The 15,734-nt window shown below is 42.2% G+C and overlaps 1 protein-coding gene across 10 annotated transcripts in view; it reads right to left on the bottom strand.

The window, feature by feature from the left end:
- The window catches only part of PALM2AKAP2 (PALM2 and AKAP2 fusion), a 522,805-nt gene that overhangs the window by 279,675 nt on the left and 227,396 nt on the right, over positions 1 to 15,734 (bottom strand). For all 10 annotated transcript variants that reach the window (XM_086315907.1, XM_086315905.1, XM_086315912.1 and 7 more), the window contains 2 exons: positions 12,938 to 13,018; positions 6,536 to 6,666 (listed from right to left, as the gene is read on the bottom strand). In XM_086315907.1, the coding sequence (XP_086172033.1) occupies positions 6,536 to 6,666; positions 12,938 to 13,018 (212 nt within the window). The remainder of the gene's footprint in view (positions 1 to 6,535; positions 6,667 to 12,937; positions 13,019 to 15,734) is intronic.

Raw genomic sequence — 15,734 nt, 5'->3', positions numbered from 1 at the left:
ACGAGGGAACCGAGACCAGAGAGGATGAGAGATTTACTGAAAGCGACACAACGAATTAGCTGCAGAGCTAGAATCAGAACCTTGGCTTTGGCAGTTTGTTACTTTTTCATTTACCACTGCATGAGGTTTCTCATCTTCTTCGGGGGTAATTCTAAGGTGAGTGGACAAATTTTCCCTATATATCTCACTAATGAAAGAAACTTAACATTATATTTCAAACACTTAAATAAAACTTGGTTAAACAAGAAAGAATCTTAGGTGGAAAACCACAAGGCAAGTGACAAGACTTGTTGATTGGAGCAGATGTGAAATAGACAGAGCTGGTGTGGCTTTACCTACCTAAAATGTCCAAAAGCATCGATGGGAAACCCACTTGTGGCCCCCAGGGACCCATCACGTCCAGGGACGGCATGGACAATGGTGGGTGATGGGCCCAAGCCAGAAACAACCCTTTGGGCTTTCTCTATATGGCACTTCAATGGAAAAGCAGACAGAAGATATGATATTCAAATTTTTAAAAAAGAGTACAGCTTTTTCTTTCAACGATTCCAACCTTTTTTTTTTTTTTTTTAACCCTGTTTTGCTCCTGGTTTCTAGTGAGCTGAGAATACAACCAATAGACTGACTGGGCCATCCCAACACTACCTCAGGAAAAGCTGTGCAAGAGAATTTGACAATCAATATATCCATTATACTGACCAGTTCTCATCTTCTTTCCCTGTCACCTTGATGTCATCACTTCAAGGCTATTGTGCTGTTAATTTTAGCCAGAAACCTTTGAAAATTGGTAGAATTTTCTGGCCTATGTGAAAGTAGCCATCTTTCCTGGTCTGTATCAATTTGCATTTGGTGAACCAAGGCTTCCCTGCTGGCTCAGGTGGTAAAGAATCTGCCTGCCATGCAGGAGACCTGGGTTCAATCCCTGGGTTGGAAAGATCCCCTGGAGAAGGGAATGGAAACTCACTCCAGTATTCTGCCTGGAGAATTCCATGAACAGAGGAGCCTGGAGGGCTCCAGTCCACGGGGTCACAGAGAGTCAGGCACAACTGATGACAAACACTTTCACTTCAAACCAAGGCTGTTTCTAATCAAGTTCAGATGAAAGCGTGGCTCCACCATGGGGCCTATGGGGGAAAGACCTCAGCCCAGTGTCAGGGAGACAGCTTTATTCCCACCTATTCCCAGGTGGTGCCAGTGGTAAAGAACCCGCCTGCCAATGCAGGTAGACGTAAGAGACAGGGCTTCGATGTCTGGGTGGTGAAGATCCCCCTCAGGAGGGCAGGGTAACCCACTCCAGTACTCTTGCCTGGAGACTCCCAAGGACAGAGCGGCCTGGCAGGCTACAGTCCAGACGGTCACACAGAATAGGACACAACTAAATGGCACCCCACGCCAGTACTCTTGCCTGGAAAACCCCATGGACGGAGGAGCCTGGTAGGCTGCAGTCCATGGGGTCGCAAAGAGTCGGACACGACTGAGCAACTTCACTTTCACTTTTCACTTTCATGCACTGGAGAAGGAAATGGCAACCCACTCCACTGTTCTTGCCTGGAGAATCCCAGGGATGGGGGAGCCTGGTGGGCTGCCGTCTATGGGGTCGCACAGAGTCAGACACGACTGAAGCGACTTAGCAGCAGCAGCAGCAAAGCAACTTAGCATGCATGCACGCACAGAAGTCCCAAAGCAGAGTTCATATTTCCCTGAGTCAAAGCCTTCAAATCAGTCTGAAATCAAGGGTCAGGGTTGTCCTTTATGTGTTTGGATGAAATCAATTTTCTTACAAACACTGTTTACTTCTCACTTCCCTTAGGGGTTTATAGGAATTAAAATGGGATTTCACTTATGATCTATGCTTTTTACCATTTTAGAAATTGTTTTTGAACCTGACCATGCAAAAGAATTACCTGGAGCAGTGTTTGAAAAACATAAATTACAGGACTCCTCACCTTGGCTCCCTTGTGGCACAGTTGGTAAGGAATCTGCCTGCAGTGTGGGAGACCTGGGTTTGATCCCTGGGTTGGGAAGATCCCCTGGAGCAGGGAAAGGTACCCAGTCCAGTATTCTGGCCTGGAGAATGCCATGGACTACGATCCACGGGGTCACAAAGACTCAGACACCACTGAGCAACTTTCTTTCACTGTCACCTTGGTCAGTGAATCCAAATTTCCTGGAATGAGACCTGGGCATTTATATTTTTTAAAAGCTTCCCAGGTGATTCTAATGCCTAGATTTAATAATTTGGTTACATTTTGCCCTCCCTCCCTCTCTCCTTCCCTCTGTTTTTCCTGTCTTCTTTGTGGGCTGCCCTCAAGACCTAAGCACCACATATTACAGTTTTAAAAGACAGACAGCATTCTCAGTTCCAAGCCACCACCAATTTACAAATAACATTTTGGAAGAAAACATGTCTGTTAACCTGGAACTGCCTGTATGGTTACTGGCACTGCAAAGGGTTTTCAAATCAGAATTAGAAATGTGGTTATGTTCTTTCCTCTTGAAGATATATCTAGTGAAACAGACATATGTCTAAGTACAAGTTCTCATGCTTTATTTTAAGTCTTTATCATATTCAGAATGGCCCAGACATAAGAATTCAGATGTGACCTAAATTCTACATACACATAAGTTCTGAGTTAGGTTGCTACCATTCTCTTCTCTTGTTCTAAACTAACCGAGCCTGATTTCCCTTCATCTTTCCTTGTAGGCATCCTCCACTGCTCCATCAGGTTCTTCAAGCTACTCCAAAATCACCAAGAGGAACTAACACACCTTCAGAGCACAAATGTACTAATATACTTTATTATATTCATATTATTATTATGTATTAATTCAATTTGAAAAGAATTCATAGATCTCTTTAGGAAAATCTAATTTGTTGCTAGGGGTGAACTTAGACAAGTGGACCCAAATGTTAAGATCTACAAATTAATGTTCTGTTTCAAACAAAGAAACTTTCCTTTGGAATTCCTTTATTTAGTGGTTCTGCAGAGTTTCCAGGATTCCTATTATGTAAAGATCAGATCTGACTTCAAAGCCACTCATATTTTCCTTTGTTCTCTTCTTCCTTTTCCTCTGAATTCCTGAGTTATTTTAGTTCATCCCCTTTCACATTCATTTGCTTTTCTGTACTTTCCCTCCTGCTGACCAGTTTTCCCTCATGTTTGCAGTTTTCAATGAAATAATCACGCTTCTGGAAGATTTCAGGATGAGTCCACATTTTCACCCTTTCCTGTATCTGTACTCTACTGTATCTGTATCTGTACTCTTCTACTAAAGGCTGACTGTCCATCTCTTCACCTGGGTTTGGGGATAAGCCATCCACCTATTTTAGCTAATGGCTCGCGGGCAGTTCTAAGCCTATGCATTATGCCTGTTCAGCCCCTTTGCACCTCTGCCATTCCCATAAAAGGGAATTGTCATGATTAGTTCATTCGTGCAGGGAAAGTATGAGCAGACTCATCCAACCTACAGCTTAGAGTCACTTAGCCAAACTCGGCTAAAATGAGCAAAGCCAGGCTAGCCAATGCACACAGACTCTGTAAAACTGGAGGATGCTTCAGTTTACAGTCAGCCTTTAAAGCAGTTCAAGGGATTAAGAATGTGAGAGAGAACCAGTGTTTGACTTCAGGGAAGTGTCAGGTGACTGAACATCCTTTAAGGGAGGAGTGGGGGAAAAGCGCTTTTCTTTCTTCCCTTGAGACTGGAGCTTAGCGATGCTAAACACCACAGAAGACAGAAGATGTAAGGAAGATGAAGGGAAGCAGAAACTGACATCTAGGGTAGGCAGAAGCTCCTCCCACAAGAGGCCCTAAGGAGGAAACGATGCACTGGCAGCCCAGGTCCTACAGAAAAGCAGCTCCAAGGACCACAGCTCATCCCCCAGTGAATGGTCAATGCCCATCTGGCCGATGTCCAGCAAAGTCATGATTATGGCAGAAAGAAATAGCCCCTGAATCTAGGCCTAAGCACCCCACTCCTAGCCCCTTAGTCTGTTAGGATTTCTTTCCTTCTGGCTTGGAAATCTCTCTCTCAAATGGCCTCCAGGAGATTGCATGCATTGAATGAGCTCTTTCCTCTACTTACTCAAAAAATGAAAAGAGATTTTCTTTATTGTTTTTGGAATATGGTCATGCCCACCTGAGCCACAAACAAGCCCCTCACTCTTATATCTCACTCCAATGATTAATTTAGCCAAAACTGTGTCTTGATTTAAGACTCTACTTCCACCTGTAATGGCTCATCTGACAGGTGAGAGTTACTACCTACTGGGCCAGAACAATAATATATTTGTATTCAAGTCAAAGCGAAACCGCCAATGTGGCTGAAGACCACGTTTTCTGATGCCAATTAAGAAAACTAGAAAAGGTTATAGAACTAGTTTTATCCTACTTTTGAAATCCTGTCTGCCTTCCATCTGTAACAACACCTACTACATGACATGAATGTACATGACGGGCTCAGTGAGAAAAGACATCTGGGTTTTAAAAAATGATTTTTAAATCAGATTTTCTGCCCATCTGTGTGCACCCGGTCTCCCTCCACTTCAGAGGGGGCCTGCAATTTTCATCTCTGTTTCTTCATCCTGCCTGGAACTCCTCAGGAGTATAATGCTGTCCCATGTGAGCCCGAACCACAGTTCTTGCTGTGACTAGGCTGTGCCCAAGTCACTGGTTCCTAGGGTTTTGCCAGCTTGGACTGGAAAGTAGCTTCCCAGGCTCCCTCTGCCAGGCAGGTCCCCTGATGCATGGTGCACCCAGCCCCAGTCTTTTCATTCGGCAAACAGCTATGGGGCATCTACTTGGTGCCAGACCCATCTGTCCTGATTACGCGAAACCAGCAAGAAAGAGACAGGAAATGGACTAGAGCTTTTAAGGAGAGTAAAGACAAAGAGATGCTATATGGTCTCAAATGCTATTGCAGCTGAAAGCACCATGGACTTGCCACTTTGAGACTTAAAAACAAACCTCCTACAAAACCATTTCTCAAAAGAAAAAAAAAAATTCTCAGAGCTGTCTTTTCCTCTCTAACTTACTGTCGCTGTTTCCCATTATCCTTGGCTCCCTCATCTTGTCTAAGATGCAGCAAGCTGAGCCACTTTTGAGGAGAGGCAATCCCCAAAGCTCAGGACTCTGAGCCACTCATTCTGTCCCCTCCTCTTTCTATCGTCTGGGCTTCAAACATGAAAAAAATCCCTTTTTTTTCTCTGGGATCCTGCAGGTACTTATCCTCACAAGCTTGAGGTCAGCATTCACATAATTAAAATTTCTTCTTGTGATATATATATAAATAATTGGGTTGGTCAAAAAGTTCATTCATATTTTTCTGTAACATCTTATAGCAAAACCCAAATGAATTTTTCAGCCAATCCTACACATACACACAGAAACATATATATATATATGTTAATATATAATTTAGCCTTTCCAATATTAAATATATGTATACATATATTACTTAGCTTTTATCCTTTATATTTTAAGAAAAATGTGCTTGTGTATGTATATGTATGTAGACACACACACATCTCATATACACTTTTTCTTAGCAGATTTCCCCTACAAGCAAAGCTTGGCCAAGCTGCTCCAAGAACTCTTTAAGGGGCCCTAGGGATCAAGTAAAGCAGGGACAAGGCCTTGGGACCTTATAGTCAGTCTGCTTTTCCCTTTGGTGATGCTATTGGGGTCCCCAAGGTATTCTCACCAGCTTCATTCAATCTTGGGTACAAATGACTGGAGGCAAGTTAGCTATTACTCTTTGTATTTTAAAAAGAGTTCAAAACCCCAGGAGAAAGAGAAGACACTCTCCAGGGTGAGATTTCTGGCAGAATTTGGGGGATGAGGTGGAGATGGAGATTTTGTTCTAAGGCAACTCCACTCACCATCTTCCGCACCATCTCACATCTCTGGCTGGGTGTCCTGGGACCTGCTGTGGCTACAAATCCCAAATGGAAACCTATATTTGTTTTGCTTCTGTATGAGTCTGGCTAGACACTGGACATACAGGAAGGTCACTTATCTCCTAGACTGAAATGTTCAGAACCTGCTTGAGGACCACAGAGCACCCTCTGAGCATTATACTTTGTGAATCTTTTAGAGCACAGGCACACAGCCTTCAGAGGGACTGTCAGTTTCAATTCCAAGACCCTTGGCTATAGATGTCCCACTTCAAGTTGCTCAAAGGTAGTAAATTTGGCAACAGACTAAGCGCTAACAGCCTGAGTTCAAGAAGGAAAAAGGCAAGAGCTGACAGAACTCAAAAGGGGGACATTTAGTGAAGGGGCAAGCTGCTCATCACATTAGTTGGTCCATGAAGACACCACTATACTATGTGACAGCCCAATACAATACTTAGTCCTCAGAGTAAAAATTCTGGATCATCTGGGAAAGTTTCAGTGGAAACAGTGTACATACTCTGTTTAGGAAGATAATTCTAAAGCGCTGGGGAAAGGTTTTGGCATTCAGAAACACCTAGAGGAGAATGGCAGTTGCTGCACCGTAAAGCCACAGCACGTGGCCCTGGACTGGAAACCACCTACCTCTGAATGTTATCTTCAAGCTGTTTGACTCTGAACTCATCCTCCTCAGACTGCCGCCTCCTGGCTTCCTCTTCTTCCGCGGTTCCAGCAGGTATGCCCTGCAGCAGCCATTTTTCTCGAAGTACTTTAGACTGTGGGAATGAGCAAAGAGAACAGACTGACGATACCTCTCAGTTCACACCGTCCTCTCCCTCCAAGGCCCCTCTGTCTTAGCTTTGCCCCTCATCAGTGGTCCCCTACTTGCTCCTACCCTATGTCCAGAGAGCCACCAGAAGGATTGATTTCCATATTTTCTATGATTAAAAATTTTGAAAACATACAGAAGAACAGAAAAAACTAGATGATGCATTCCTATGTAATTTCATGTGCATTTCACAATTATAAACATTTTGTCATATTTCCCCATATATTCTTCCCACAGAAGCATTTTAAAGTAAATAACCAATATCAGGACATGGAATTCCATGGCTCCTCTGTCCAGGAAATTCTCCAGGCAAGAATACTGGAGTAGGTTACCATTTCCTCCTTCAGGGGATCTTCCCAACTCGGGGATTGAGCCTGGGTCTACTGCATTGCAGGTGGATTCTTCACTGTCTGAGCCACCAGGGAAGCCCTTTCTACTGAAGCCTCTTAAAGTAAATAACCAACATCAGGACATTTCACCCATAAATATTTCAGTTTGAGTCTCTAAAAAATAAGGACATTTTCTATGCAACTGCAGATTGATTATAAAATTTCCCAAGATCACTTAATATCCAGTCCATCTTAATGTGTTCTTTTTAAAAGATTAAAAAGTATTGTTAAAAAGTACTTAAAATTTATGGGGCATTGTTTAATAATATAAAATCAGGTGTGAAAGCTTGTGGTGCAATTTGTGTATCAAGTTGTGGCTCTCTTGCCGGCTGAGTTGTGTCCCCCTAGTGGGCTGTCGTCTATGGGGTCACACAGAGTCGGACACGACTGACGTGACTTAGCAGCAGCAGCAGCAGGGGACAGGAAGAGGGGATCTAACAGAATGAGACAGTGGGCCGGTCTCAGGGAACTCGGCTTCCCAAAGGTGTTCTGACATTACAAGTTCCTTTACACCATGTACCCTGCCTGCCTGGTCAATATTTTCAAATTTGAACTTGGCTTTTCATACAGACTAAAAACCAAGAAAAGTCTAAAAACGGTTTGAATGGTTCACAATTGTGAGAGACACAATCGTAATGTCTTTGCAAGCAAGGCTCCTGATACCTTCAGGCTTCTCAGCAAATGACCCTGGAGTGTTGATCATAAATATCTCACAGGGTCACAAGTCCGTCTTTGATTTGTTTTTTCATTCAGTCTTCTGGAGAGAAAAGCCTGTGGTTTTTTAAATATAAAAAACATGGTTTTTCATAGCTTGGATTTAGAAGAGAACTCTAGTCAGTGTCCCTGCTCATGAATAAATAATGCAAAGGCAGCTTACGTACTGAAGATGTGGTTATGAGCAACTGGATTCTGACCCTGCTGATGTGGCATACAAACCTTTATAAGTGTGACAGTCCCAAAAGGATTCACATGGCAATCCGTACTGACGGCTTGCTATTGCTGGGACCTTGACATGACGGATGAAATAGACAAATCTCAGGCAATTCAACCAAGGGGCAAAGGGAATATTAAATTCAGTCTGTCTGGTACAATCCAATAGGTGATTTACTGTTTTAAACTCACATGATCACGAGTTACATAATAAAAACAAGAAAAATAAGTAATTGTGTCCATAGAGTTAAAAGCCAAGACAATTTTTCAAAGGAAGAATAGTGATGGCTCTTGCTGCATGAAATATTATGAAACATATTAAATGGCTAGAGGGATTAAAGAGAATGAAATTAGCACAGGAATGGCAGATTAATGGAATAAGAAGAATCCATAAATGGCAGGCTTGAATGTAAGTGAGAAATACGTATATGACAAAGAAGACATTTAAATCTGTGGGGAAAAGGATGAATTAATCGAAAAATCATGTTGAGGCAACTGCCTCACCATCAGGGAAAAGTAAAGTTATTCCTACCTTATTTCTTATAGGAAAATATATGCTAGATTTTAGTCGACAAACTACTGAAGCAGAAGAAACATCATAGATTAAGTGTTCAAGATGGAGATGTTCTTTCCAAGGATGACATCAAGGTCAGAAATTGTAAAGTGAATGTTAGATGTGAGTTTGAGTTCATACAAATTATAAAGTTTTGTAGAAGAACTTCAAAGAACCCATATACAAAAATCAAAACGGAGATCAAAGTTAGTGAATTTTGGATACTAATGTTAATGTAATTTCATTTTACTCACAGGCTGATGAGGCCTATAGTAAGGGCTCCATTATCTTACTCTATAAAAATACATTGGATCATATCTGGGTGGTAAGTGGACAATTGATAAGTTTTTGCTTTATATTTTCCTGTACTTTTAAATTTCACTCTTGAAATGATTACACACTTATTTTACAATCAGGAAAAAGAATATATCTATTAAAATTGCTTGCTGGTCCCATACATGAGCATTTCTTAGAAATTCTTAAGCACAAATATTAGATACTCAATATATCTAAGGATCTTATAAAAAGAAATCTGAGTTTAATTTGACCAGGACCTCAAGATATCCAGAGGTTTCCTAATCACTGGGTTGTAGCAGCTAATATTTCAACACCTCCTTCATCGCCTTATAGAATTTGCTTGTCATTCACATAAAAAGTAATGATATTTCATTTTGTGGAGCTACTATATAGCCCTATTGCAATTAATAAGTATATTAATCAAATATACAAGTATCAACATGATTGCCTTACATTCTATTTATTTGCTTTGACAAGAGACCAGTGAATGTCTAAATAATTCATATTTCATGGCATAAGAATAAGCATCCAAAGACTCTGATAATGAGAATTATATCTTAATAAAAATGAAATCAAATTCTAATGTTTTTACATTTAAATTTGCACTGATTATTTTTTTCTCCCTAAGAGCACATCTGGGATTTTGAAAAATGGTAAAATAAATAGTAATTATTGACCTATTTTCTACTTCAAGAAACTACCAATCATCACTGCAGCATATCTCCACATGGTCCAAACTTTCCAGAGCCCATGAAAACATATTTAGAGTAAAAGAGACACTGAGGAGCACAATTGACGTCTCTCTAGACAAATTATTTCATTTGAAGAAGAGAGTCTCCTGGAGAAAGCATGATTATGGAGACAGTCCTGGGGTTCAACTGGGCTCCCCCATTTAGAGTTTCTACGTTCTTGGGCAAACTACTTGATCTCACCAGCTTGTTTTCTCACATAACCCAGGGGGAGTAGTATCTACTTTGGTGTCATTATTGAGGGGATATATTTAAAGTATCACACACACATTAGGCACTGAAAAAGACTCTTGAGAGTCCCTTGGACTGCAAGGAGATGCAACCAGTTCATCCTAAAGGAGATCAGTCCTGGGTGTTCGTTGGAAGGACCGATGCTGAAGCTGAAACTCCAATACTTTGGCCACCTCATGTGAAGAGTTGACTCATTGGAAAAGACCCTGATGCTGGGAGGGATTGGGTGCAGGAGGAGAAGGGGACAACAGAGGATAAGATGGCTGGATGGCATCACCGACTCGATGGACATAAGTCTGAGTGAACTCCGGGAGCTGGTGGACAGGGAGGCCTTAAGTGCTGTGATTTATGGGGTTGCAAAGAGTTGGACACAACTGAGAGACTGAACTGAACTGATTATTTATTTTTTAATCTTATTGAATTTGTTACAATATTGCTTTTGTTTTATGCTTTTTTTTTTTCCTGGCCTTGAGACATGTGGGATCCTAGCTCCCTGACCAGGAATCAAACCTGCACTCCTGCCTTAGAAGGTAAAGTCTTAAAGATTGGACTACCAGGTAAGTCCCAGTGATGATGGACAAAGGGATGACATGGCTGCTGTGTTGCCACCAGGATGCTGGCTGGGTCTCCACCAAGAGCCCAGGGGGAGCTATAACCTCAATGAATGTACTACCATCCAGAGGTGAGGCTGCCAAGCTCCAAAATGAATGATCACAGGGAAGATGACTCATGCTATTTAAGGTCAGTCCACAGTTAACTGATTTAAAGTAGAAGCTATTCCTTTCTGGTGCCTGCAGTGATCATATGTCTCAGTCAGGCACCACCTTCCTTATAGTAAAATAACTCTATCATTTCGGGGAGGATGGACTGGGAACAAAGAGAGGCAGTCATGAAGGAGTTCCACCTGTGTTGCAGCGAGGCTAGAGACTGTCCTCACCCAATCTCACCAGGGCAGAGAAACTCGGGACCTCCCAGAGCTGGCATCTCTCTCCAGTGTAACACCTGATAAACCACACTGGAGATCTCTGAGCTTTCTTTTTTTGTTGGTCAAGGCTCACTAGTAAGCCTTTCCTAGTAAGAGAAAATTATACTGCATTGGTCTCCATTTATTAAATTTTCATCATTTCGAATCCTTTTTCCCCAGATATGGGAAGGTAACCTTGGTGAAAGTGCCATGTGCTTCCTCAAATAGTCAATCTCATCAACTGTGTGAAAATTTTACCAGGATAACCATAGAGAACTATCTTATTCCCTTGTCTCCAAGTCTTTGAAGGAATCTCACTGCTTTTCTATGCAATACTAAGTCATTTGTACTGTTATTTTTATTGACTGGATGAATGGGTGGATGGATAGCGGACAGATGAAATATGAAATAAACACTGTAACATTGGACTGGATCAGCAATGAATGAATCTTTAGGATCTTATTTGACACCCAAAAAGATGAGAAGTGAGACAAAAGAAACTTGATCTTCTGACATATGTTTATTGCCTGACTTTTGATTCAAAGAATGCAGATGCAAAGAACTTCACTGAGCTGAAAGAGGAGAGAATCTGTCTAGTCAAAAACATCCTCTCATTCTTTCAGTATTCTTATTCAAAAGTTCACCTTTTAAGCAAGAATTCACTGAGGTTTAGTACATTTTGGTCTCTTATCAGGAGTGAGGTGACTGTACTTTGAGCCAGAGACCCAGCTCTGTCCAGATTGACCTTGAACAATTCACCTGGTTCTGGGAAGTAAGCTTAAGCCACACCTCTCTGTAAAAAGAAGATGCTAACTTCGGCCCCCAGTCCTCCCTGAGGAACATGTCAGGAAAGAACAGTGGCATACAGCACACATGCAAAGCTTCCTACAAGGAAAGGTCCATAAATGGATTTACATGATAAGCAGTAAGAGAGAAAAAGGCAATTTTCACTACTGTGCTGCTTTCTTTCCTTTTAAACACGTTTCTCTAGTTCAAGTTAACGGTGAACTGATAAATATGGGAAGCAGATTTAGGTCATGTTGCTATTTAAAATCATGTTGCTGATGATTTCATTCTGAGGATTCATTTAGCACAACCTTGTCTTCTAGAAAAGAATGGGAAATGCAACTGTAAAGGTTCCTCTTGCTAAAAAAAAAAAAAGTCCAAATAATCCACATCTAGCATCACCCTGAGAGTCAGCCCCACCTTCCCAACTAGCCCTCTGAGCGATCCAGTTTCTCTACATGCAATGTCACGGCAACTTGGGGTGAGCAAGAGAAGCCTTTTCTCAAAAAGCCAGGGGTAGTGAAAAGCCAGCAGCACCGCCCCGCTGGCCACTGGTCACACTATTCTCTGAGCCTGCAGAAAGCAACATTCTGCAGCCGGTGGAGTCCCTGTGACGGTGATAGAGCTTTCTCCTGGGCTGCCATCAATTATAATGCTTAAGTGCATTCTGTTTTAAAGAAAAATAAATAAATAAACACCTCTCTCTTCCCCGTGGTGCAATGAAAACCAACCAAGTCAAATCATTTCAATACTATCTTTTGACAGTGCTCTAACAGGACACTTTGAAAACTATTAAAGTAGAAATAAAACACATACATAATCTGGCATGCACAGCATTGCTCTTTTATCAGACCACACTGCTCTGATCTCCCTCTCCTCCATATCAAGACAGAAAAGATTGATATTTTAAATTTAATAAAGAGCACTATGTTAAATGTATCACCTCTGCATGCATGCACACACACATACAGCACCTATGGATTACAGATATAGCTCCGGAACTCTGCCTCACCCACCATGTGGAAATTCTCCTCCAATTTCTATATATAACCACCACAGTTCGGAGGCACACCCCACCCCCTAAACCGGTCCACAGGCACCCTATCATCTCATCAGGCTTGCAGAAATTGGAAGGCTGTGTAACAATGCCCTGAATTTGAGAAATTCCCAAGAACAGCCCAGGGATGGTTTCCTGACTGAATGAAAAAGGGCTGGTGCAGCCCTTGGCAGCGCCTTCACCCAGGGCAGGCTCTGCCCGGCTCCCTGGCGTGTGATCTGCATGTCTAATAACAGACAGGTTCGAGGGATCAGCTGCTTACCTTGGAATGCTGCAGCAGAAGTATCTGCTCGTCCAGCTCTTGGCGCTTGCCTTCTATCTCCGTCTGCCTCTTTCTTTTTTCCTTGAAAATAAAAGAGAGAGAGAGGCTGTAAGAGTGGGTGGGTGTTGGCTCCGGGAATCTGACGGCAGGAAGCAGCAGCGGCCGTACACATCTGCAGAGACCCTTCCAGAGATGCTGGGCGCACACCGTTGTCACCTGCCCCTCCGGGTCTGGGTGTGTTGTAAGCAGCAGCCTTCTCCTAACATGTCTGCTGTGGGCTCGGTGAGTGGGAGAATTCTCCTCACTCAGCCAAGCTGCAACAATTTAATCCAGAAGAAAGCAGCTTCTACACACACACACACACACACACACACACACACACACACACACACACACACACACACGAGTCATGTTCTGTGCGGTGTTAATTTAGAGACAAAGAATAAAAATGTCTCAACTGTGAAGACAGAGGTTGTTCTCAACTGCAAAGATGATAGAATAAAACCGTGGGGAATTCTGGGCTTAATCGAAACCCTGCATATAAATAATGCCATGCAATTTCAAATTTTGTAGGACAAATCATCCAGCTGGACCGACCAAACAATGCAAATTAGATGGGTGGTCTTTGTTTAAGCTCCTCTTGGAGGGAGCATTTCATGTGGGCAAAGGCTCACTCAGGTTATGGTCAATGTGAAGTCTGGACTGGGGCTGCCTGGGTCCAATTCCCAGCTTTTCTATCTGTTACCCGTGTGACCTCGGACAAGTTCTTTTACCTCCCTGGGTCTAAGTCTTCTCTGGAATAAAGAGAAGATAAGAACTTTACCTAAACCATATAGCTGGGCCCCTGGTAATGAGATGATGCATGTAAAGGACGTAGAACAATGACCGGGCACATAGTAAATGCTCAATAAATATTCTTTGCCGTTACACTTACTGTCACATATTTACTTCTAGACAATGCCTAGAGATGGCTTTAAAAGAACATATTTCCCTTGTATTCACAGCATAACTGTTTCACTGGAGTGTACACTTTGTATTTTTCTTCTCTATACATATCAAATAGAGACAATAAACATTACATAAAGGTGATTAATTTCTATTCTTATACAAAGGCCTGCCCTTATGATAGCTTACATGGTCAAAGTTTTGTTTCCAAAGTTCCTAAGGGTGTGATTTACTGACACATTTACTGCACTAGATTATTTCCTTTTATTCACATAAGCAGGGGGAAACTTGTTAGACAAGATACAATGGTGTTTCACACAACAGCCAAAATCTTGGAGACAACAATAATGTAAAAGCCTGGTTGTCCTGCTCTGTGTGAAGGGAAGCTTTTATTTCATGCAATTGCTATGTTTCTGTGGATGTGCATGTACCACTGCTGTTCAAATCAACACCATAATTATTTGTTATAACCAAGTTCTGTGTAATACACAGACTTTGAAGAAATAGTAGTTTATAATTTCAAGCCACTGGGACATAATATCCAAGTCAGGGACATAATCTCCTATGAGACCTGAGAACATTCTAGGAACTTATTATTTACCAAAGAACTCCAATCCATGGTGCATCATCGATGCTGCTTAATCCCAGAGGACGTCCAAGAATACACAATATATGGAGGTAGATGGGAAAAGGACGGACCAGTGATAACAACCCACCTGTCCAGCATCTCAAAGGTACTACATGATCAAGCAAAGACCTCTAGAACCACTATCTCTACATTCTAGGATTTCTCAAGGGTAAGTGTACTGGAGTTTATCTTTCATTCCCATGGGCTATCAAGGTATACTTGCATACATGCACGCTCAGTCACTCAGTTGTGGCCAACTCTTGGCAACCCCGTGGACTGTAGCCCGCCAGGCTCCTCTGTCCATGGGATTATCACGGGAAGAATCCTGGAGTGGGCTGCCATCAGAAGTGGCAATTAATGAGCCCACGATCATGAGTCCTAGAGCCCATGTTCCACAACAAGAGAAGCCCACACACCACGACTGGAGAGTAACCCCCCTCCTGTAACTAGAGAAAAGCCTGCACAGCAATGAAGACCCAGCACATCCAAAGATATAATAATAATAAAGCATCAATAATTCCACACATGTTAACTGAGTGCTGTGTATGCTACAGACTGTTTGCATTCTCCCCCAAAATTCATATGCTGAAACTTAACCCCCAAAGTGGTGATGGTATTAGGAGATGGGACCTTTAGTAGGTGATTAGGTCATAAAGGTAAAGTTTGTGAATGGGATCAGTGCTCTTATAAAAAGAACCCAGAGAGCTTTTCATTCCTCCCATTATGCAAGGACACACCGAGAAGACGGCTTCCTGTGAATCAGGGAGCAGACCCACATTAGAGACCAAATCAGTGGGTGCTTTGATCTTAGACTTCTAAGACTTCTTAGGGCTGTGAGTAAAAAAATTCTGTTGTTTATAAGCCACCCATTCTATGGTATTTCATTAGAGGAAACTGAATGGACAAAGGGCTTCCCTGGTGGCTTAGATGGTAAAGAATCTGCCTGCAATGCAGAAGACCCAATCCCTGGGTTGGAAAGAGCCCCTGGAGAGGGGAATGCCTACCCAACTCCAGTATTCTTGCCTGGAGAATTCCATGGACAGAGGAGCCTGATGGTGTTCTAATTACAGACCTGGTTATTTGCAAATCTTCCCTAGGCCTTCCCACCTCTGAGTCTTTGTTCATGTAAAGTTCTCCCTGCAAGTTGCCATCCATCATATTGATGAACTATGTTTTGAACAGAAGAAATATCACCAGATGGTACAGGCAGTGAACCTTAATATA

Source organism: Bos grunniens, chromosome 8, assembly GCF_055505025.1.
Source record: "Bos grunniens cultivar Pamir isolate PY7600 chromosome 8, Bosgru_T2T1.0, whole genome shotgun sequence".
Classification (NCBI taxonomy): Eukaryota; Metazoa; Chordata; class Mammalia; order Artiodactyla; family Bovidae; genus Bos; species Bos grunniens.
Note: the sequence above shows the minus strand (reverse complement) of the source record. Positions and strands in the feature narration are given on the sequence as shown.